Source organism: Actinia tenebrosa, unplaced genomic scaffold (genome assembly GCF_029948245.1).
Source record: "Actinia tenebrosa isolate PJP-AT-01 unplaced genomic scaffold, QUT_ActTen_1.0 PGA_scaffold3__52_contigs__length_22856419, whole genome shotgun sequence".
Classification (NCBI taxonomy): domain Eukaryota; kingdom Metazoa; phylum Cnidaria; class Anthozoa; order Actiniaria; family Actiniidae; genus Actinia; species Actinia tenebrosa.
This window is the reverse complement of record NW_028292580.1, coordinates 11,612,816-11,637,616: the sequence shown is the minus strand read 5'-3', so window position 1 is coordinate 11,637,616 and position 24,801 is coordinate 11,612,816. Positions and strand designations below refer to the sequence as shown.

Below are 24,801 nucleotides of genomic sequence, written 5' to 3'. Positions count from 1 at the left end.
GGTACAAAAACTGAGTGATTGGTGGTGAACCTGAACTCACGTACAGGAGAAGATTTTGCCTAGATTTGGTGCGTAAAAAGGGGGGGTTGGTGAAGGGGGGGAGGAAGGGGAGGGGAAGAACAGAGAAAGAGGCAATATAGTAAAAATACACATAGAATGTCTTACGACCTCCCAGAGTGAATCCGAAAACGCGTCCCGAGCACCCCTGACTTTTCCAACTTGTCCTGCCGAAACCCCCCTCGCGGGGTTGAATCGCCTTTCTATCGTATCCACCCTCCCCGCCCCACGGTGTGTCTGTGTCATCGGGGGAGGCTTATTTTTTTTTTCCTCAAAGCAACCATTCCAAATGCGTCTACAGCGAGGCTTGAAACTCGGGACTTTAGTCCCCCCCCAGCGCTCCAAGTCCCACTATCCAAGCGACGCCAGAACACTCTGGCGCCTATGTATGTGAAAATTATTATATTTAAATTTGCATATGAACAGCGACAGGCCGGCTTTCGCTATGTAAATAGAATCCCTCACGATATTTACTGGCACGCTTTCTTTGAAGCTCTCTTTGCCTCCGGTAAATCTTTTGCGGATTCCTCTCGTCAAAGATCTGTTACGAACTGTTGTTTTATTCCTTGTCCGACCTTTAATTTCTCGTATGGGTCTTCTTTCTTTCTTCGGCCAGAATAGCGAGAATTCTCGTCGTCATCTTGCTGTCACGCAAAGCGCTTTGAGACAAAGGTCGTACATCGTATTGCATACTTTTAGTCCCTAGACAGAGCGTTGTCGTGTCATGCTTGATTTTTCGTGGATAGAGCTTGTTCATATAGTCCGTACAAAACAGCCGGAATCAACCACAAACTGCCCCACGCCGGCCAAAGAGACCTCCAACGATTATATCCCCTCGCCCAGTAGCGAAGTAAGCAACGCCAGATCCCGTTTAACACACCGATATGGATCCTGAAGTTATCGCAATCTTATGTAGCGTAACTCCTCCTGGCTCTAGACGTACTTTTTTCTAACTTTTTCATAGTGTTTTTGCCTGCCCTTCCAAGTAAGCCAGGATTAAGTTTTCGCTTTATTCAGGCGAATTTTCGGCGTTTAGTTCGTTTAGTGTAGATAGGAACCTCTGGGTACAACTGAGGTGCTGATGGTATAACATCCATTATAATAATACTTGTACTACACTTTTGGGCATGAACGTAAGGAGCAGCCAATCACGACCCACCGGGATTACTGTGGAACTGGAGCCTTAGGAGAATGTGCCTTTCCGCTATGCAGACCCTTAGTAATTTCAGAGGATAACCCGTTGGATTTACTAATAGGACGCTCTAGGATGTACGGCACGAGGATGTGACAACCTACTTGGTCGATCAGATGACAATCACTAGAAGAATTCTTGTTATATTAACTTCATTCGTTTCAGAAACATCATCCCAGCCCCCGTTCCTCATAAGGTGTAGTGACTCGGTGGAACCATCCTGTGAATTGTGATTTATCGAGGCTGGGTGGCACAAAACAACATTTTTGACCATTTTATCTTGTTGCTAAAACAGTTGATACATCGGTTACTTTAAAGGCACGAATATTTCATGTAAAATAACAAACAACACATATGTTATTTTTTTCTAAACTAGAACAATAAGATTACTTTATCTTGACTAAAGTTTTAAGGAATTAAGTGGTAATTTGTAACACTTGTTTGAAAAACGGTCAACTGTCACATTGAATTTAAAACTTTCGAAAGATGGGTGTGTGTTATATGCATATGTTCGAGCGGAAAAAAAGCTCTGTCATAACCTGGGGTTTTAGGGTCTGCAGTGTGGACACCAACTGTGAATAGCGCGTAGTTATTCCATGGACAACAATAAACAACAAATATATGGTGAGCCAAATGGGTATTTAGATGTGTTGTGGGTACAAATGCCTATAATAAGTGGGGGGCCATGACATGCACTACACCAAAGTAATGTGCCAAGGGTGAGTCACAAAATTTCCATGTTTCCCAGCTTGTGTGCTTGGAGGACTACTACAGGGACCGATAGTAACTACTTATTATTATCAATAAAAAAAAGCTAGGAATATAGATGAGGGTTAAGTGGCCTAACATAGCCGTTATTGGCCTCATACAACTAAGCTTGGCGGATCTGGTGGGCCACTACAGCTGCGGTGTAAGTGCATACTATGATGAAGAATTCAATAATTCCATGTTATCACTCTTCCACGTCACGGTTAGAAGAATCTACCTGAAATGGTTGTTTATTGCGTCTTCTGGGTAGATGCTTTGCGTTTTTCCTAGATATACAAAGTCGCGTTTTCCTCCCTATGAGCATGCTTTGTAATGAGTTTGGATTGGGGAAAAACCTTATGCACTACTATACGGTGCTAACAAATGGCTTGGGGGCATTTTGGGCTTCTTGGGGGACTTGGTGGGACATGTTTGCTGCGATAAAGAATTTCATGCGTTAATCTACTGGCAACACTGGGTATTCACAAAGAACTCACGACAGTAGCACCTTCTTTGAAACCAAATGCTAAGTACCCCTCACGGACGTTTACTGAACGGACCTCTGTTCAAGACGATGGTGGGAAGACTATGCAGGGGGCCCTCCACTGAATTATTAAGATTACCAACGACGAGTCAAGACAATCAATATCCTCTTTCTAACGCCCCAGACGGTAGGGACTAACAAGCCGGCATTGCCCTTTGAAAAAAAACTTCAGGTCATATAAGCTTACGCGTATTCTATATCACTTTGAGTCCCAGTAATGACTGTCAAATCTATGGAATACCGTCGTCCGCCAAGAGACGCGAGCCGAAGCGCACCTTGGTCTTATTCGACTATTTGTTTTTCGATACTCTTGGAGTGCGGACATTACAGGGCGTCCCCGTTAGCCAACTAGCTATACGAAATTCTAAGGCGCAGGTTGGACTATTCTTACCCCGGGTTGTTGGTTACTGCTAGTAATTGTATCGATAATACGGGCTCTGTAGTAGGATACACCATAAACTGCAAGCGAGCTAACTATACGGACAATGAAGTTTGGGGTGAACGACGTGAACGTTTCTTACACTATTAAATGCACTTGTTGAGACAGCCTAAAATTGCACCATAGCAACCACCTAAGAACGTGCAAGCTAACAAAAGAATATACCCCGAGCGCACTAAAAAAGAAGAGGAGATAACCATAACTTGCTAAAAGCCGGCTTAACATTCGAAGCATTGGTCATGACACTATTATATATGGCGATGAACAGACACGACGGTAGTGGAGTGATTGGTGGTTTATACGACTTACACAGGCGGGAAAAATACACCCAGGCATCTTGGGTTGATGTCACGGGCATGTCCGTGAATTTGAATTACTCAGGAAAGAATTGATTACTTTGTAGTATTTGCATTGGTACGAGCATCATTCCAGCGCTCGGCTTAGGTTCTCTGGATGAGAATGCGTACTGCACCATGCGCGCGAGACAACCAACAGGAGATCCTGCGCATTTCTCCGTAGAAGCCTCCAACGGAATGCTCTAGAATTTACAACTTGGCTCTTCCTATGTTGCCACTGCCTGGGAAGGTAAAGCTGCAAATGCGCGTAGACGATACGTGGAGCGTTTGGTGTGAATAGCATAGAAATCAAAGGGACACGGCTTATAACCATTTAACCATCAGCACTCTTACGGTGCTTAGCCTTAAATATATGAATCCACATTGGAAGGAACCCATGTACGTTTATCACTTAAGGGATGAAACTTACACCGGCGCGGTTGGCGCGAATATATTGGGATGTGGGTTGAAGTTGGAGGCCTTGCATTGATCATTTGTAGCATTGACATTACCCAGGCGTATGGTAGTATCATGGGATTTAGGCTAGTTGATGAAAATGACGAGCCTTTAAATAAACACCTTTAGAACGTCAACCAATAATCGAGAGCCTACTCATTTCTCGACGCAGCATATCCATTTAGTTCCGAGGCGTTTTACGTGGCTACGTTTCAAATGGTGGTTAATTGTAATTACGTTAAGTTACAAATCACCCCAGATGGTTCGCGCGGTAGTTACGTGGCTTACGTAAATAGTGCGATTAACAAACCTAATAGAGCTTGGCATCATAAGACCATTTCTACCATGACCGCCATACCACTAGTTCCGCATTATCAAGGCGGCGCGAATACTATCTTTACTTATCCCCAGTCGAGGACGCCTCGGACACCCGACGACGATAAGCCCGACATAAACATACAAGGATAAGATTAACCCTTCATCTTCTTCAGGAGTACCACTCCAATAGCGACGACCAAGATCCAAATGTTATTCCCCACGAACTTCAACAGTTCTTCGCCGGTCCTAAGTACCAGGCTAAGGACGCTACCCCAGCAGCCCAGGAAGACCGGCTGCCATCTTTTTTCCCAAGTCCGTTAGTCCCTTACCTAACTTGCTTACGCCCGCGCCTGTAGCCTTAAGCGTGGATAGGATGACTCCTACTACGGTACTAATAGCAACCGCAAACGCCAGCGGAATACCATACTTCACCAGAGCTCTTTTTACCTTTTCCTTGGTGGTAAGCCCCAGCTCTTTTTCCAGCTTTTCCTTTTGAGCCCGCAATTCCGCAAGGCGTATTTCGAGCGTATCTACTTCCTTTTGAGCTGCTTCCCTTTCTTCCTCGGTATGAGTTTGGTCCTCGATTACTTCTTGCTGCCGCTCTATTTGCCCCTCCAGGTCTTCGATGGCCTGATCTCTTTGCCGGATTTGTTCCTCCTTAGCATTGATTTCAGCCATCAACCGTCGCCGTTCCACTAAAGAGCCGGCTATGGTGGTTTGCAGGTTATCGGTATCGTCTTTAATTAAGTCTAACTCTTGCAGGGCGAGGTTAAGAGCCCTTTGAGTTTGATTTCTTTCACGTCGAATTTGGGTTCTTTGGTCTATACCAGCTCCCTTATTTCTTGATTTTTAAATTCGACTTCCCTCCTATGTGCGTCGACAAGCCGTTGGTTTTGCTTCATGTATTCTTCCTCCCTTTCTTCCAACGTTTCCCGCAGTGCTTCCACTGAGGCGCCAGAGCTTTGGGCTTCTCCTAAGTCCTCCCGTGCTTTGTCTAATTCGCGCAGGGCCTGATCCACCTGATTTCCTATTTCTTTTATTCTTTCATCTTGATGGGCGGACTTCTTTTCAGCATCGGCAAGTAGCTGACCTTGCTTTGCATATTCTACAATCTTTTTTCTCTTAACTCCCTTTGCAGATCCGCGGCACGTTTTTCCGCGTTGGTCCTTTCGGTTAAGTTGTGCAGCCTTTCTAACAGGCTTCTAGTAGCACGCTGAAAGCCTCTTAATCTCAAGACGTCACCCCTAACGTTGCCCTCCTCATCAAAGAGGTTTTGCGGTTTTGTCCAGCGGTCTTTGTCGGGAAATCTTAAGTCTTGGACGCTTATGAGGACTTTGTTTCCCTTTTCCGTGAGCTTTACGTCGTCAGCATCAAAGTTGTCGTAGCGCAGCTCTAGCTCCCGCGTCGCCCACTCTATGGTTTCCCGTGCGGCTGCTTCCGGCTCGCCCATGTTTTGAAGCTCTATGTGCTCACGCGGAAACGTGTACTCGCGTGCTTTGGGATGTCTTAAGGCCTTTGCAATCCTATCCCTTAGGGAATCGTCGACTTGTTGGGTGGGAAGCAGCGGTTCTTCGTCACCGTCGTTAATGTCAGCCTGACCTTCCTCAGTGGTGGGGTCAAAGTCTGGATCCGTTCCTTCTACTTCCATTATATATGATAAGCTCAAAGTTAAGTCCCAACGTATTACCTAAGCAGGTTGGCCGACTGAAAGCAGAACACGCCTTTCACCGGGTCACCTTTACCCCCAGCAGCGCAAAGCCAGGGGAAACCCTGTACGTAGGCGTGCCCCGCCTAACGGATAACCTAGTATTGGTTCCTGGTACCTTGGCTTTAAGGTTTGACCTAGCAATACAACCAACCACCAAGGACAAGCGCTATACCGTCAATAACGTGGGTAGGAACCTCGTTTCTAAGATGAGAATCAAGTTCGCAGGGGAATCCCTCTTGGATTTGAATAGGTACGACCTGTACACCACGTATAAGGATCTGTGGCTAACAGCCTTTGACCGTGCACAAAAGATAGAGCAGGGAATTGGAAGCGTTATTCTTCGTCAGCTTCGCAGCGATACTAACCCCGCGCCTACGGACTCCAGTGGAGCAACCGCAGTAGCAGACGCAACAAGGGTAAAGACCGCCTATGGTAGCAAGTACGTTATCCCTTTGGATTTCGAAGTAATTACGAGTCATGGTGTGTACTACCCCAGGCAGTTATCCGAGTTACAGTTTGAAGTAACCTTGGCGGACACTACGAACGTCATAGGAGGAATGGACAGCGCAATTAGCGGAGCCGTGGATCCCTATTCTATCACCAACTTAGAGCTACAGTACGAAACAGTGTACAGCGAAGAGCTGGCCCGTAGCGCTGGCATGGAATACAGCTCCGGAAAGGCATTCTTATACGACCACGTAGTAATGTATAAGACGTTTAGCTTCTTGGATAAGACGGATGAGGTTATCAACCAAAGCATTAACCTCCCCCGAAGAAGTCTCACGGGGCTAATGCTGGTGTTTGCCAAACCCTACGAAGCCGGCAAGCGCAACTCCGAAGCCTTTCACAACCCCAACATTACCAACGTTGGCGTGAATATCAACGGCGTTCCAAACAAGGTCTACTCCCAGGGAATAAAGCCCGCAGACGTGTACAGGGAGGCAATGCGCACGTTTGGTGATCAGATATCCCCCGCAGAATTCTTTAATAATAAGTATGCGCTGTGGATCGATATGCGCACCATTAACGACGAAGACCTACATGGCCAGGGTTTGCGGTTGGTAAATACGCAGGACGGCATAACATTGGAGATCAAGCGCACCAAGAACGCCGGTGCGAGTGACGGCGACAAAATAAACTGCTACGTCTTCGTCGTGTCTGACGCGCAACTGAGCGTAGAAATGAATCAGCTAAAGAGCGTTGCCTATTGATCCACTCGCTCATCCTTTTGATAAAAAAATATCGTTGGTATATAATGCTTCGCGTATTCGAAAACAACGAAACCAAACTGCAATGCATAGTGCAAGGCGAAACTTTGTACTTCAAAGCAAAGGAGGTGGCTTTGGCGTTGGGCTATGAGCGCCCTAGAGATGCAATTAGAGCACACGTATCTGAGAAATACCAGAAAAAATGGGTTGATCTACAAGGGGCTGCGAATCACCGCTCCTTTACTACGCAACCAAATGCCGTGTTTATATCCGAACCTGGTTTGTACGAACTGATATTTAGCTCCAAACTACCCAAAGCTGTGGAGTTTCGTGATTGGGTCTTTGAGGAAGTCCTACCCGCGCTAAGGAAAACGGGTAAATATGCAATAGAAAGGCGGTTTGGCGGCCCAAACAAGTTAGTATTAAAGATCGAAAATGAAGCCGACCTACACGCGAAGGTCGTCGACTACACACGTAGGTTTTACCCCGATTTCATCATAGCGCCGGGGTCTTGGCGAACTTCAAGATTCAGACAGCAAGCGAATAACCTGCTGGCGAAAAGGCTACCAAGCCGGTCAACCCGACCTTTTGATCCTAAATGCGCATAAGAAATACCGCGGGTTGTGTATTGAGTTGAAAACCCCAAAAGGAAACGGCGTCTTATCCGCGAAGCAATCTAAGAAAATCTCACAGCTTGACGTAAATGGTTACCTAACGATGGTTAGCAACGATTACGACATTATCTGCCGTGCCCTGATGGATTACGCGGATGGCATTCGTATTCCCTGTAAGGGCTGTGTAAAGCGGTTTAAGTCCTACGCCACTTTGAAAACGCACCTAAAGATATTCCATAGGTATAATGAAGCTCAGCTTGACTCACTGGCGTGATCTTGTCCACGGTAAAGCATACGAAATAAAAAATTACGTCGTCTTCGAAGACATCGACCGTTTACGGTTAGTCCTCAAAGACTTAGAAGGCAAGGAATATTCCCTTTGGGCGCCGGATTGCGTGCGGTACGTAATTCAGGGCGAGGAATTCACCCACTTACGCAGCTATGGTAAGGTAAATGGCCGATGGAAGTTTGACATTGAAAGAACAGTCACTCCATCTCCTCTTTGTAGTTAAGCGCGTCTGCTAAAGTCCGCTGCGCTTTAGGATCCGCGGAGCACCAATGCCCCACAAAGGATCCTTCGGAGAATACCCTGTCACAATGAAGGCAGGTGTATTTTTTACGCGGCTTACGAGGGGTAATGCAGTCGGCAGGTAGTTCGCAAGTAATACAGTCCATATATTGAAAGGGTAATTAGAATGCCTCCCAGAAAGGCGGCTGCGTAGGCTAGCATATACCTTTAAAAGGGGTCCTTATTTTTATTTATTATTATTAGATTATGCAAGCGCCCTTAAAAGGGGTCTTTATTTTTATTTATTATTATTAAATATCCTTAATTCATTATTATCGAATATTCTTAATAATAAAAAATAAAAATAAGAATGGGATTTGAGACTCTTTGCGCAAACCCTACTTTACTATCTTAGGTCCTTTCTAACTTCTACGGGCTTTCCTTGCCGCCTCATTGCCGGCATGCCAGGCCTCAAAGCGATCTAAGTACTCCTTAAAGCCGCCTTGACCGTCGTAGAGGCACTGCCAAATATGCTGGTCACTTCTTTGACAGCCGCAACGCTCGCAGGTTGCCTCCCAATATTCCCTATCTTCCCACCTTACGCCTTCGACGCAGTCAAACTCCGCAAAGCGCTGGTCAATTTCCTTCTTCCGGCGCGTTAACTTCCTTTGGGTTTCCTTTGGGCAACATCGTGCAGCAACGTCGCCGTGCTCCTCGCAAGCCACGCTCAGCAGGTCGTAATTGCCGCGGCACCGATGTCGATGCCATTCGTCGTTCTTGTCCTCCTCGCAGCGCTCACATACGTTCTTTAGGCAAACGCGGTTATCCACGTGGTAATCCAACATTTGCGCGCTGCTAAAGAGTCGATTACACTCCTTACAACACCTTTCGCGTGCCTTCTTAGCGCACACCTTTTTTTCAACGTGGTATTTTAACATTTGCTTCGAGCTGAACTCCTTGTTGCAGTGCACGCACTCCATATATAATAAGGATTTAATAACCACTATAAGGGATACCGCATGAAGTCCTTAACAGCCAGAAACTATTTCAAAAGTGTCTCAGAATGTTGACAATAAGGTTAAATCTTTGTTAAGGATGCCTGGAAAGCCCGTAATGGTTAGTAGGCGGCTTAAAATAGTAAAGTAGGGTTTGCTCAAAGAGTCTCAAATCCCATTCTTATTTTTATTTATTATTATTAAGAATAATTAAGGATATTTAATAATAATAAATAAAAATAAGGACCCCCTTTAAAGGGCGCTTGCAGGATTCAAAATAGTAAAGCTAAGACACTCTTTGGAATAGTTTCCAGGCATCCTTAACAAAGATTTAACCTTATTGTCAACATTCTGAGACACTCTTTGAAATAGTTTCCAGGTATCCTTAACAAAGATTTAACCTTATTGTTAACATTCTACGGGGGATATCGCATGAAGTCCTTAACGGACTCCTTAGCCCAACCAGCCATCGTCAAAAGCGCACCAAACCTTTCCGCGCGCTTCAGGCCGCACATTTCATCGTACAATTCCTGCACGCGCTCTTTTAACCGATCGATCTCCTCCCTTTGCATTTCTATGGTGTCTCTTTTATCCTTTGCGTCGCCGGCAATCCTTCTTACTGCGTCCACTGGGTCCATCGTATATATAATGGATCCGAACCATATTCCCTGCAATGCCCTGATAGTAGGACCCACCGGCTGCGGAAAGACCCCAATTCGTAGTGGAGCAGCTATTAGGACCCTTTAGATACCGTTTCGACTACGTCGTGCTATTATGCCCCACCTACGTGAATAACCGCACCTGGACGGGCATAGGAGTGAAAGATGACGACTTCTTTGTAGATATCTTAGATCCTAACGAGTTATCCAGCCATCTTAAGTTTTGGCACAAACAATTCCCCAAGAATACGCAAACCCTCCTTATACTGGATGACATTGCCTGTGGGGACGACGTAAAAAGACGCACTTCCGAGCTCGTTAAACTCGCCTTCAGCGGTAGACACGACAATATCAGCGTTTGGTTGCTCTCGCAGCAGCTTACCAGCGTCTCTAAGCCCTTCAGGGAAAACATAGGTTCACTTGTCGTATTTTATACTCCGAGCAAGTCTGACCTGGAAACCATCTTAAGCGACTACGGCGGTGAGATATCCAAGGAACAGTTACACGAATACATGCGGCACCTAAAAACGCACCAACATTCCAAGATGATCTTCTCTTTGAGGTTTCCGTATTCCATTAACATATATGGACATTGAGCAGCTCTTAGATGAAGTCCCCACGCAGCTAGATGAAAGCAACCTCAAGGAACAACTTAACATCCTTGTGTCATCTGGGAAGTGCAAAGAAATGATAGGCAAGGAACTTACCCATGAGCAGGTTAATAAGTTGTCAGAAGAGGAGGTTAAGAAGTTCCATAAGAGGTACGAGGCCGCCCTTGCAAGTAAGACCACGGATGCCGTAGCAGACTCAGCCATTAAGCTGGCCACCAAGCTTCTCGGACTTGCGCTGCCCATAGACGACGTGGAGCAACTACGGAAGGACATTAGTGATGACTATGTCATCGCCCAAGAACTTAAGATAACCTGCGGGTGGTTGTCTTTGAAGTGCGGTAAGTTAATGGCAGTCGCCTCTGCGGCACTTCACGTAGCTCAGCACGTTGACTTGAAGGAACTTACGATGTCTTGGAAGGACTTCAAAAGAGACAGAGAAGTCGAAAAGGTCTTCCAGGCGGCACTTGCTGAGGTACCTGGTCAAGTCACCTCAAGTACTTAGTCAAGTCGTTGTCAAGTCACCTCAAGTACTTAATCAAGTCGTTGTCAAGTCATTGCCAAGTCATTGTCAAGTCGTCATCAAGTTACTTGTCAAGTCCTTCAAGTCCCTTAACATAAGATGAGTGGCACCGAAGAACAACCAGAAAAGGCTCCCGTAGAAGATACCAAGATTACCAAGGCTAAATCTCCGGGCAGAGTCGCTGCCGGAAAGAAGCTCGCGGAGATGAATAAAAAGAACAAAGCCAAAAAAGAAGAAAAAGTGGAGGAAAAAGAAGAGGAATCCTTTATTAATCCTGGGTACGTCATTGGCGCGTTAGGAGTTGCTATAGCAGCAGGCAGCCTCTACTTACAATGGCGGGCTACGAAAAAGGTAGAACCACCAACATATCACGCGCCCGTGCACGCACCTGTGGAGCCGGCTGTTAGAAAAAGTAAGATCCCTGAAATGGAGTAATAACCTTCTCGCTCTGTAATATAATGTCAACCGCGTTATTGAAAACTGTTGAAGAAGCAGCTATCATTACTTCCATCGTTGCGGGTATTGGTTGGGTAGGCAAGAAAGTGCTCAAAGAAGACTTTACTGAAGACCCAAGCAAGAGCTTCGCTAATTTTGATAAAATGACCGCTGCCGTAGGCGGGGCTATCATGCTAAAGGATTACCTACGAAAGGAAAAGTACCTGCCTACGGCGTAATATATAATGGCTGGCTTAGTCGCAGGTGGAGTCATTGCAGCTTTAGCATTCACTGGAGCTAATTATGGTGGTCAATATTTGGATAGATTAGTCAGAGGCGACAAAAGCGGAGAATTAGCCGCCGAAAGGAAGAGACACGACTTAGCGCTGGAGAAATATCAGCGGGACGTGGCAGCTTGGAATGAAAAAAGACAAGCTTACAGGGATTGGTTGGACAAGAATTACCAAGACAAAATGCAGGCGGATAAGAACTTCGAAAACACAGACTACGCCTTCAAACTTTATGCGCAAGCACACCCCGACTTTAGGTTAAGAAAGCCTCAGTTTAAGAATTACTACCAGCCTTCTAAGAAACAAAAAGATAGCGAGCTGGTCTTCGTAGGAGTCGCAGGGCTGGCGGGAGGCGTAGCTTTGGCGTATCTGCTCTAACGAAGGAAACTGTGTTTCCTGAAATATATGATCGTCTTTTTGGAAAGCGACAAGAATGACTTTACCCCTTATCTGAATCCCCCCATCAAAGCCTGTAAGGTAAGGTTGGTTAGTTGCTCTTTGTACAATTCTTGGTATAATTTAATTAATGGCTTTGTCATCGGAACTTCCGGTACCAAACCAAAAATACCAGATTCCCATTACACCCCCATAACACTGGCTAAGGAGCTAGCAAAGCATGGATATACTCTTACCACAGGATTGCCCCATGAAATGAAATTCAAGAAAAATAGTGGAAGCGCTAATCTAAACGACAGTTCATTGGTAGAACTCCTGGGCCTTACTAGTACCACGATAAATAGCGGCAGTACATATGACGTAAAATGGAAAGTCGCATCCTCTTACGAAGTCTATTGCGACTTGGTCCATAGTTACAACAATGGAGAAAAGTCTTCTCTCATGTCTAAGTTTCTGCCCAAAGGTAATCCATTTGACCCAGTGGAATACACTCCCATTTCTTTAAGCTATGACTTGTCTAATTTGGTAGAAAGCATAAACATCACCATTAAAGTGGACGGAAAGACGGTGGATTTCAACGGGCGAAAGATCAATCTCGTCCTGGAATTCATATAATGGGCCGCGTAGAGGACAAACTCAAGAGGATTTACTATGGGCCTGAAGGCTATTGGAAAGGAGCGTCGGCCATCAAGAAACTCGCGACCGCGGCCAGGGTATCAGATGAAACGGCTAAGAACTGGCTAAGAAAACAAACCCTCTGGCAGGTTTATCTTCCCGTGCCCAAGTACATTCCCAGGCCCAGCTTTACCGTAAATATCCCCAATGAAGTTCATCAGGCGGATTTGCTTTTCTTGCCGCACGACAAGGTGAGAAAGAAGACCTATAGATACGCTTTGACCGTAGTTGATATCGCAAGCAGATACAAGGACACCGAACCCATAACCAGCAAGGATTCTGGGGAAGTCGCAGAAGCCCTGAGTAGGATTTATAAGCGCGTTTTGAAATGGCCCAAGCTGCTGCAAGTGGATGCGGGGACAGAGTTCATGGGCGTGGTTACTAAGACCCTGAAAGACCACGACACTAAGATTAGGAGAGCCGAAGCTGAGTACCACAGGGGTCAGAGCATCGTCGAAAGATTCAATAAGACCCTGGCCGAGCGTCTCTTTGGGTACCAGTATTGGAAAGAGCTGGAAGATCCCTCCAAACGCAACAGGGAATGGACTCAGAGGCTCCCCCAGGTCGTCGCGGCTTTGAATACCGAGGCGGCCAGGGCTACGGGGATGAAACCCAAGGATGCCATAAAAAAGAAACACGTGGAACACAAGTCCTATGTCAGAAGTTCGAGGGCGGTCGGACTGAAGGAAAAAAAGCTACCCCGCGACATAGTGGTCAGATACCTCTATCAGCCGGGGGAACTCGAAGGTGGCAGTAAGAGAGCCACGGATCCTAACTGGTCCCTGGAAACGTATGAGATTTCGAAGTCCGTCACCAAGGAAGGGCAACCCGTGTTGTATTACCTAAATGGCCCAAGTCGCGGATTTGTCATGGAAGAGCTGCTCATAGTCCCCAAAGACTCAGAGTAGCGCAGCACCACGCGCCCGATTGCACTCTAGGCATGTCAGTCTTACATTGCCTCTACAATGGCCGCGTTTATTATTTATGCGATCCACGGAGAACTGCTGATCGTCATTTGGGTCAAACCTCCATAGTAGAGGTATGTTACATTTGGCACACCTTGCCCCTTTCTTATAGACGTCGTCCGCGCATAGGTCGAACGTCATATTTTTTTCTTCGTCGTGTCTTTTGTAGCGAAGGAGTTTCTTAGCAATGTTCTCTTTGGCTACGTCCTCTGGGGTGCGGTCGTAGTGCAGTTGCGGACCCCAGGCTCTTTTTAACTGCTTGGCATATTCTACGTGGCTTACGGCAGTGTAGATAAGGTTGCTCCAATACAGCCGCTGGTCTATGATCCATAAGGTTTCTTTTATGGTAAGCCCTTGCGCGCTGTGGACTGTCATGCAATAGCCTAAGCGCCAATCTGGATGGGAGGTTATTTTTTCCACCTTTTCTATGGGTACCCAGGCTTTGTCATGCGTTACCGCGTTCTGCAGTTGGATGTCGGTACCAGGTACCCAGACGTCTCTTTTTTGCATGCGGGTGTCGTGGGGTTTATAACAAACAGGTACGGGATGCGTAGGGAAGCGCTCTCGGTGTATATTGAGTAAGTCTTTCTGTATGCGAGACTGTGCTGCGCGTTTGCTGCTCAGCACCAGATCCTTTGGATGCCATGCGTAAAGGAAGTCCTCGTATTTCTTCGCTCGTACGCGTTTGCGCAGTGTTTTGCATTGGTCGGCGTCACTAAGGCCCCTTAATTCCGCTTTCAGGTTCCTTACTTGATCCTTGCTGCGGTAGTCGGCGTTAATTTCTTCAGAGTAGTCTACGAACCCCTTTAGCCATTCGTGGGGCATCTCTCCGGCTATTGGAGGAGGCTGGCAGGGATCTCCGGCGAATATTACTTGACACTTTCCACGGAGGAATTCTACGAATTCTTTGAGGATTTCTAAAGGAACGGTGCAAATCTCATCCCAAAGTATCACCGGAGGTATGTCGTGGATGGCTTCTGGTACCCACTTTTGGCCATTCCAACGGAAGAAGCTGTGGTAGGTCTGCGCGTCGTAACCCATTTCGCAGATTTCTCTTTCCAAACGATGCGTTGGCGTTAGCACCTTTATCTTAGGAAAGAGTTCTAACACACGCGTAGTCTTACCGCTGCCTCCTGTACCGTAGAGGTAAGAGAAGCGTTGGTAGGAAATGGGGTCGGCAACCGAAGGCAGTGGCTCCCCGGTTGGTTCCACGCTACCGCAAAGATGTTCTCCGTGATATTCTACACGTTCTCTCCATGCTTTTATCTCCTCATCTTTAACGCGCCATTGACCACTTTCCGCCAACTCATCTTCGGTGTAGAATTCCTTCATCTTTTCTAACACTTCGGGCTTTACGTACAAGGAATCCGTAGCTACGCGCGGAACGTCCTCTTTGTCAAACCGCAGTAACATCGCGAGAAGGTTAATGTGCGCATATGCGAGCATGCTGGCACGCAGATGGTAATACTGCGGTCGATGGTCCTGGTAGTAACACAAAGCATTCCACTTACGTTCTCTCTGCTCGGCTTCTATGAAATAATCCCATTTCTCCACGGACACCATCGTTCCTTGGTCATGTGCGCGCTTTATAAGGAAGCTTAGTTCGCCTTCGTCCGTTATCAGGCGCCGCTGCATATGTTTTTCACCTTCTTTTGCGCCCTGCGTGAATTTACCTATGACCACACGCGCTGTGGGGTTATGCTCCGGTAACCATTGTGTGAAGGCGCTGTGACAAAGTATGGCTTCATGCGCTGTGTATTCGAGCAGCTTACGCTCTTCAAAGAACTTCAATAAGGGCACCGGTATCCATTCTTTCTCCTGCAGGTGCTTTCCGTACCACGCATAGATTATTGGATGCAGGCCCGACGCTAATTTCCAAGAGGTCAATCGTACAAACCCCGTTGCCGGGGAGTCGTAGTGACCATCTAGAGACACACGGAAGAATTGGGAGTCTGGATGTCCGTAACGGTCGTAATATTCCTTACAATCTCCTAGACCTTTAAAGCTTGCAGGGTAACAGTGTTTCATATCCAAAGACACGTATTGGTCTTCGTCGTATTCCATGTTCCACAGACCACCGTGACCGTGTTCTACACAGGCTTTGGCTATGTCTCCGAACTCTTTTGGGGTAGGTTTCCATCCATTTCTTTTCTTTGCGGCTAAGAAGTCCAAGCTGCGACTGCTAAGGACCTCGTCAGAGAAGTCTTCCCCTAAGGTCTCACAGGCGCTTTGAATGCGCTGTTGTTCAATTTCGGGTCGATACAAAGTGCCGTCTTGCGTCATAAACTGACTTCCTTCTGAATCCATCAACCAAATGGAATTCTCATGGATTAACTCTGCCAATGGAGAATTCTTATAGACCTTCGTTTCCTTCTTTCTTGGGAACCGCAGTTCGCGCCAGGCGTGCCCATTGTGCTGGTAGATGACTATAGGTGCACCACGGCCCCCATATTTGTGTGTTCCGGAGTAAATAAAGCCGTCGGTGATATCTTTCATATGGATTCGCCTCTCCAGCGCCGTTTCTAACTTCTTGATGTTGTCTATCGACCCTCCGGTCCTATTAGTATCTTTTTCCCATTTCCTGATGGCTTCTCTTCTCTTTAAAGTCAGTTTACCGCCCCGAGAGGAGTCTTCAAAGAACTCTCTTACTAACTTCCCTACGCAATTACCGGGATGTCGCATCGGTTTCAACTTCTTAACGTCTGGTGTCTTTATCTTGTACGCACCGTAAATGACTACGGTAACAGGGTAAGCAACCTCGTAGAACAGCATGTCTATTCCTACCAATGCTCCCGGGCGTGTGTTTTCGTTTAAGACAAACAGGTCCTTCTTACCAGACGCCCTGATAGGATTGCGCCCCTTTTCTATCATCCACTCGCCGTCTAAATACTTTATGAACGTTAGCTCCAACCGGTAGTTACCTTCGGGTATTAAGTTAATTATTCTTTCAGCCCTTTCTTCTGTCATCGTCTCGTCCGTATCTCCCTCCATAAATGTTGTGAAGGCAAAGTCAGCATCCAGGCGATCCAACACCTGAGTTCGCAGTCGGCGCACAGTTTTATTTCGAATGCTTGCGATGGTGTCCATCTATATGTAAAGGATATTTTAACCTCCGTTTGCGGTTCGACAACTTGCAGCAGTAAGGACTTATCGCGCGGCTTATTCCCGCTGCCGGCGCCTTCCTTAAACCGCCTGTAAAACCCGTAAATCTTTGACATTGACCGCGAGTCCCCCTTACTGCTGCTCGTGTTAACTACTCCAGGTAAGGCCTTTTTACAGACAGCTAATTTTCTTCCACGAGTGCATGTTATATTACTTTTCTTTTTTATTATAGGTGGCTACCAGTTTATGCTGCAGATATGCAATTGTTACCTGCAAGTGCCCCAGAAGTCCACAACGAGTTTTTAAATGGAAATCACCCAGTGAGCAGGTCACAGCTCCCATTCAGTCAAGTGTGGACAGATATGGCCTTAGAGCAAACGATCAATTTGGACAGTAAGACTGGAGGAGGCATTGTAGGCTTGAAACGACTTTGCAACCTGGATGACTGCGACAGGATTGGACATCACAAAGAGGCTGGTTCCAAGAGGGTCAAAAGAGATGAGGAAGATGTCAGAAAGTTGTTGAACACAATAAGTACAAGTATGTCAAATCCTTTTGAGACGAGTGATGATCCTGACCTCATTCCATTACAAAACATTGCTGCTGGCGTAGTGATGCCTGCTGATGCAGCTGACAGACTACTTGAGTTGTTTGAAGATGGCAAAGAGCAAGCAAAGTCATTTGTAAGTGAACGTCTTGACAGCGGTGAAGTGTCTTTCTGGAACAAAATGAAGAAAGCAAACATAAAAACGTTTGCCTCTCTGTCAAAAACTTCTCACATCAAGTGCTCTGACGAGAAGATCATCACAATTTCTGCTGATCGTAATTTGTTCGGAAGACTTTTGATTGCAGCAAAATCTCGAGACATAGACCTTAAAGAGGTTTTGAGTTATGAGCTTTCAACAGTGCCTTTTTCATTAGCACATGGAGATGGAACACTAAGAAAGACAACCAAAAGCGTTCTAATGTCCGAGATAGAAAGTGTGCATCCGCCAGAGGGAAGTCTTCCTCAAGCTGATATCTCAACTGCATTTATCTTGGATGGCATAGCAGTAATCCAAATGCTTAGGTCCGAAGGTGCACACACATTTGGAGACCTTGCTGAAAATCATTTCGGGTTAGCATAAATTGTACACATTTGATCAGATATATACGATTAGTTATACCACGTCAGTAGTTATCTAGTTGCTGTATTTTTTTGGATAATTTTGTGTTTCAGGTTCCTGACCACACCTTTACGACAGGGGCTCTGTAAGAGAGTGGATGTGGTGTTTGACCGTTATGATATTCCACAATCAATTAAAGAAAGTGAAAGGCTAAGGCGAGGGTCAAGCAGTGCCCTTGAGATAAAGATTACAACTAGAAACACGCTAGTACCAAAACAGTGGCAAAAGTTCATCAGCAACAGAAAGAATAAAGTCAATCTTTCTTCCTTTTTGTGCAAGGAGTGGTGTGAAATGGCTAAGCGCAAGCTATGACGTGACCAGGAGCTGCTAATTGGAGGGGGCTTTAATGACCCAACCATTGCAGTAATGATCTCTAACGGAAGAAGTCATAATTTGGATGAGCTGAAGTCTGACCACGAAGAGGCAGACACTAGAATGATTCTCCATGCCTCCCATGCTTCAACCAGCAAAGCACGAATTGTAATTCAGTCACCTGATACTGATGTTTCTGTTTTATCCATCCATTTTTTTCACAACATGCAGTGCCAGGAACTATGTTTCAAGACTGGTGTGAAGGACAAGGTGCGTTTTCTTCCAGTCCATGCCATTGCAGTGAAGCTTGGTGAAAGTGTTTGTTCTGCCCTCCCAGGTTTCCATGCACTTACTGGCTGTGACTCAACTAGTGGTTTGTTTCAAGTTGGGAAGAAGAAAGCGTGGAAGGCTTTTCTTAAGGATGACAACTCTCAAGATCATGTTGGAAACTTTGGCACCATCATTCCACCCTCAAATCGCACTATCCAAAGTTGTGAGAGCTTTATTTGCTCAATGTACACAACATCCAAGAAAGCAGGAACAACGGCTGATGAGGTGCGATACTGGATGTTCTGCCAAAAACACCAGAGCATTGAAAGGCTTCCACCAACCAGCAACAGTTTGAGGCACCACATTCAGAGAGCTAACTATCAATCATACGTGAGGAAACGATCATTACAGTCAGTGCAAGAGCTACCATCACCTTCCGCAAATAATGGCTGGAAAGCAGTAGATGGCAATTTGGAACCAGAGTTGATGTCAAAAGATCCAGCTCCTCAGTCTTTGCTTGAGCTTACAACATGTAGATGCAACAAATCTGTTTGCACAAGAGATACCTGTTCATGCAAAGCAAATGAGATGCCTTGTACTGAGGCGTGTTTTTGTATGAGTGATGAAAGCTGTCAAAACCCTTACAAGCCAACAGAGCCAACAATGGAAAGCACTGATGATTAACTTACAGATGAATAAAAATACTCATCCAACCAGAACATAGTAAGAATGTTTCAGGTGTCCAATTGATGATGCACGTTCTTTTCGTGTTAAAAAAAACTTTCCAGATGATCAATTTTTGTAATATTATATAAACATTGTTTTTCAGCTTAACAAAGTTAGCGCTTAATATATTTCATCGCATTATGTATCAAGACAAACCTTTATAGGTAGAAAAGTCATTAAAGACTATGAAATGGTTATAACCACAATGCATTGGCGGACATCTGTTTAATTTTTTAAAAGTAATTTTGAGCAGAAATGCTAGATAAGCAAAACGTAACTTGATTAGTTTACCCGTTGCTAAGGAACAATTAGAGTATTTCTAGAAACTATATGCTTAATTTGCGATGCATAACGTTTGAACTTAGCCATAATTTGAGAAATAAATCCACAAACAGTTGAAATCATCAAAAAAACACAGTATTTTCATCAAAAGATATCCATATCTTATGTTAAAAATAGACAGATTAAAAGCCCATAACAACGGTTACCATGGAAACTGCAGACTGCAATAACAATTAGTAATTAGAAAGGTATTTGTGTCGGTGATACTTTGGCCAACTTTGAGTTTGTTAGGACTATTTGTTGGGCTGTTGTACTAGTTTAAAGTGAGTCATAAATAGCTGTAAGATAATTCATTAACTTTGAGGGACCATAATGCTATTCACATTTCAGTCCCTTGCATAATGATGTCCCACCGATTTCTTAGTACACGTGCTACGTCAAGATTTTTTCAGGGTTCCTCCTCCTAGTCTAATAGTATTCCTAGGTTATTCTAACGGGAAAATGCATTTTTCTGGTAGGTGACAATTTTTATTTCTTTTCATAGCCTACTGTTTTTTGTATGCATTGCGTACAAATATGTTACGTTTTTCCTACCTAATTATTTTGAATAACAAGGTCCATCACACATGCGAAACTTTGCAACGAACCAGGTCTTAGTGGACGCCTTTATGGAGGCAGTACATCAGTTTCAGTCTCAGTGCGGTGAGTGATTATTTGGTTGCTATCTATTTCAAAATACTTTTTTGCTTACAACATTGCTAAACACAAGAATCCGTTCCACAGGCCAAGAACACGAGGAAGATGGAGAGGGAGATGGAGAGGGAGATGGAGAGGGAGATGGAGAGGGAGATGGAGAGGGAGATGGAGAGGGAGATGGAGAGGTAGCCGAGTTTCCATTCGAACTTGTCGGGGCTAAGCTTCAAAACAAACAGCTAGACAAACTAGTCGATAAAATGTTCAGGCATCGTATACCTGACAAGGGCCTGAAAGACAAAATTGACCGTCAAGAGAGGCCGGAAAACTGCCAGAATGTTAAACCTACACGGGTGAACCAAGGCATCTGGCGTAAACTTGGTGAGTATACCAAGAAGAGAGATCTTCAGATGTATAAGATACAACAGGCCTTAGTAAAGGGGATAATACCAGTCGCACGCATGACTGACCTGTCCATGACAGGACGTGTGGACAAAGAACAGCTGCAGGACATGAAGAAAATGGGCCTTGAGGCTTTATCACTATTAACTCATGTCAATTATGAAATAAACATGCAGCGAAAACAACTAATGAAAACAGACATAGGAAAAGACTATGCAGTCCTATGCTCTCCTCAGGTCCCTTTCTCAGATATGCTCTTTGGTGATGATCTCCAGAAACAGCTCAAAGATATAGGAGATGAAAATAAAATTGGAGCTAAATTCCAGACCAAAGGGCAACAGAACAACAACAGTGGTGGATCCTACAAATACTCTCAGAGGGGTTCAAAAAACTTCAGAGGCCAAGGCTACAGACCTTGGAGGAGGAAAGAAGCTCAGAAGGGCTCCAAAACACCACAACAACAATCCAAATAAACCTGAAATCACACCCAATTAGCTCTGATGAGCTGGTAAGTGCCACAAATTTTAAGGCAGGCAACATAACTAAATTTGTTGATAATTGGAGGCAAATCACCTCTGATATTAACATCCTTGAGATCATTACTGGCTATCATATGGCCTTTGACACTATTCCCTGTCAAACTACAACACCTTTTGTTCAGTTTTCCAAGGGTGAAGAACAAATTATTGCCACAGAAATTGATAAACTCTTCAAAAAACAGGTTATTGAGAAAACTTCTCATTGTAAGGATGAATTCATCTCAACAATCTTTACAAGACCAAAGAAGGATGGATCTCACAGACTCATCCTAAATCTAAAAAAGCTCAATGAGCATGTTACCTACCATCATTTCAAGATGGAATCCTTACAATCTGCTACCCAGTTATTAAGACAAGGGTCTTGGATGGCAGCACTTGATCTCAAGGATGCATATTATTCAGTATCTGTAGCCCAGAAACATAGAAAGTTCCTCAGATTTGTGTTCAGAAACTCAGTTTATGAGTTCACCTGTCTGCCCAATGGGTTATCAAGTGCACCAAGAGTGTTCACTAAATTAATGAAACCAGTTTATGCATCACTTAGATCAAAAGGTAACCAGTTAGTAGGGTACATTGATGATATCCTGCTACTTGCTGACTCATCTGAGGTACTCAAAACACAAATAAGAGAGACAATGTGCTTGCTCACATCCCTGGGCTTCACTGTTCATGATACTAAGTCAGTAACAAACCCTACCCAAGAGGTTCAATTTTTGGGTTTTATCATAAATTCAATCAACATGCAAGTCTCCATGGTCCCAGAAAAAGCAAAGAAAATTAAAATTGCATGCAAAGCTCTGTTGAGTCATAAGGGGCGTGTACCCATAAGAGAGGTTGCCTCAGTAGTGGGACTTATGGTGGCTTCCTTCCCAGGTGTCTATTGTGGACCTTTATTCTACAGATCCCTAGAGAATGACAAGACGATTGCCTTAAAGTCTAATGGCTGGAACCTAGATGGTGATATGACCATCTCACCCCTTGCCAGGGAGGATTTGAGATGGTGGATTTCAGATATTGACCACTGTCCCAATCCTGTAATCTTACAGCCACCTACCATAACTCTCAAAACTGATAGTTCCCTAAAGGGATGGGGTGGCATAATTGAGGGTTCTAAGTTATTAGCAAGGGGCAGATGGTCAGCTGAAGAAGCAAACCATCACATTAATTACCTAGAAATAAAAGCAATCTTTCTGTCACTCAAAGCACTCTGTGGACACCTGCGGGCAAAGGCCATTAAAATACTGTGTGACAATACTACAGCAGTATCATACCTTCAGCATATGGGAGGTACACATTCCCTTCAGTGCAATGAAATTACAAGGGAAATTATTCTTTGGTGTAGAGAAAGAGAATTAACATTATCCATATCCCATTTGCCAGGCAAACTCAACATAGAGGCGGACAGAGCTAGCCGAGATTTCCATAGCAATACCGAATGGTCTCTTGACTTAGTTTGCTTTCAGAGCTTGGCAGCTAAGTGGGGAATGCCTGAAGTGGATATGTTTGCTTCCAGATTGAATTATAAGGTTGAAAAATATATTGCCTGGAAGCCTGACCCAGGGGCAATAGCCATTGATGCCTTTACTGTTGACTGGGCAAAATATCAACTGATATATTGTTTTCCCCCTTTTAGCCTGATAGGGAAAGTCCTTCAGTACATACAACTAAGCAAAGTTATGGCAATCTTGGTGGTCCCACAGTGGGAAACACAGTTCTGGTACCCACGCTTACTTCAAATGATGCAGGATCAGCCTGTCAAGATAAACAACCACAGCCAAACATTAACACTACCTTACAGCCCAAAGGAAGTGCACCCTCTGTATCCGAAACTAAAACTCACTGGCTGTCTTGTGTCAAGTCTGCCTTGACCAGCCAAGGAGTATTTGGTGAACCTCTTGACATTATATTGAAATCATGGAGAGAGGGAACTCATAAACAATACCAGACTTACATTTCATCTTGGGTTCAGTTCTGCAAAGATAACAATGTTAACCAGTTACACCCTGAACTACAACAGGTCCTAGACTTCCTGACTCAGCTCTCTAAGAGGATGAGCTACAGTGCTGTAGGAACAGCAAGAAGTGCACTCTCCACCTTCATTACAGTAGATGGTGTGAAAGTAGGAAGCCACCCTGTAGTCTCCACGTTCATGTCAGGTTTGTTCAATATAAAACCTGCATTACCGAGATACTTAGAGACCTGGGACCCACAACAAGTACTCACCTTTTTAAAGAATTTTCCAGTTGTTGAAGATTTATCTCTAAAGCTCCTAACATTGAAAACGGTAATGATAATGGCACTAATATCTGCTCAGAGAACTCAAACACTACAAAAGTTATCTCTTGATAGCATGACAGTAAAGCCTGATGAATACTCTTTCAGAATCACCTCATGCCTTAAACAGACAAGTGCAAGAGGTGGAAAGAACCGCCATCTGCATCCCATCGTATTTAAACGTTACAGTTCAGACAAAAGACTTTGTATTGTGACTCTGCTAAATGCATATATCACAAGAACAGCTGCCATTCGTAAGAATACCAGACAACTTCTGATTTGTCATGCAGAGCGTCATGGCCCAGCATCTAAAGACACTATATCTAGATGGTTAAAACAGACAATGAATGCAGCTGGCATAAACACTGATATCTTTAAAAGCCACAGCACAAGATCAGCATCTACTTCAGCAGCTAAAGCAGCAGATGTCCCCATTCAGGACATAATGACCACTGCTGGGTGGAGATCAGACTCAGTGTTTGCAAAGTTTTATGACAGACCAATCTATAGAGAGAACAAATTTGCTGAAGCAGTTTTAACCAAATAACTGACTTTATTATTCTCTGAGATTCAGTCTAGATTTAGTATATCATACTCTAGCTTTCTAGGCTTTGGGTTATGACCTATGTATGTTCTAGTGGAACAAAAAATACAATTTATACATGTTGCTGCTTGGGCTATGTGTGGTTGATTTTGGGAGCCTTTGAGCTTTAATCTCACGTGACCTTCGATTGTATGCAAATGCGAGGTAGAATTGAAAAATTAAACGAGACTTACCTAAGTCGAAGTTGGATTGAGATTCTACCGTAGCATTTGCAGGAATGAGGTCACATCCCACCCAAGCCCTATACTGTTGCCCATGATACTCTACACATAGAATATTTATTTTCAAAGTCCCCCAAAATCGCTTTAAAGACTGAGCTCGGATACTCAATGCTTGCTATCTCACGTGACCTCCTCATTCCTGCAAATGCTACGGTAGAATCTCAATCCAACTTCGACTTAGGTAAGTCTCGTTTAATTTTTCAATTTTTTTGGCTCGACGTTACTTTTTAATTTATTTTTCTTCTAGCAGAAGAGATTGCACGATTTTTTTTATTTTTATTTTTTTGAGGTTTAAGTAATTGCTCGATTTTTTTGGGGGGGATTTTCGCAAATCCCCCCCCCCCCCCCCCCTCCATCAACTATCTTATGGTCCGTCCCAAAGACGGAAAGTGCGCGTGTTGACGTCAAAATTGATACAGTAACATGAGTAATTGTAATAAATTGTGACCTTCTGTGTATTCTACAACCATACAGGAGGAATATAGAAATCCTAATCAGAGATAAACTTAAAACAGTGATGCCTGCGGAGGAGGCTAAT

The 24,801-nt window shown here is 44.6% G+C and overlaps 2 protein-coding genes across 2 annotated transcripts; both read left to right on the top strand.

Annotated features, from left to right (window-relative positions):
- Positions 1-20,156: 20,156 nt before the first annotated feature.
- LOC148908644 (uncharacterized) lies at positions 20,157-21,098 on the top strand. The gene is made up of 2 exons (XM_089035933.1): positions 20,157-20,232; positions 20,314-21,098. The coding sequence occupies exons 1-2, from the start codon at positions 20,157-20,159 to the stop codon at positions 21,096-21,098; spliced, it is 861 nt and encodes a 286-aa protein (XP_088892059.1).
- Positions 21,099-21,238: 140 nt separating this feature from the next.
- LOC148908643 (uncharacterized) lies at positions 21,239-24,105 on the top strand. Its single transcript, XM_089035932.1, has 2 exons — positions 21,239-22,690; positions 22,798-24,105. Exons 1-2 carry the CDS (start codon positions 21,239-21,241, stop codon positions 23,983-23,985), a joined length of 2,640 nt encoding a protein of 879 aa, XP_088892058.1. The 3' UTR covers positions 23,986-24,105.
- The last annotated feature ends 696 nt before the right edge of the window (positions 24,106-24,801 follow it).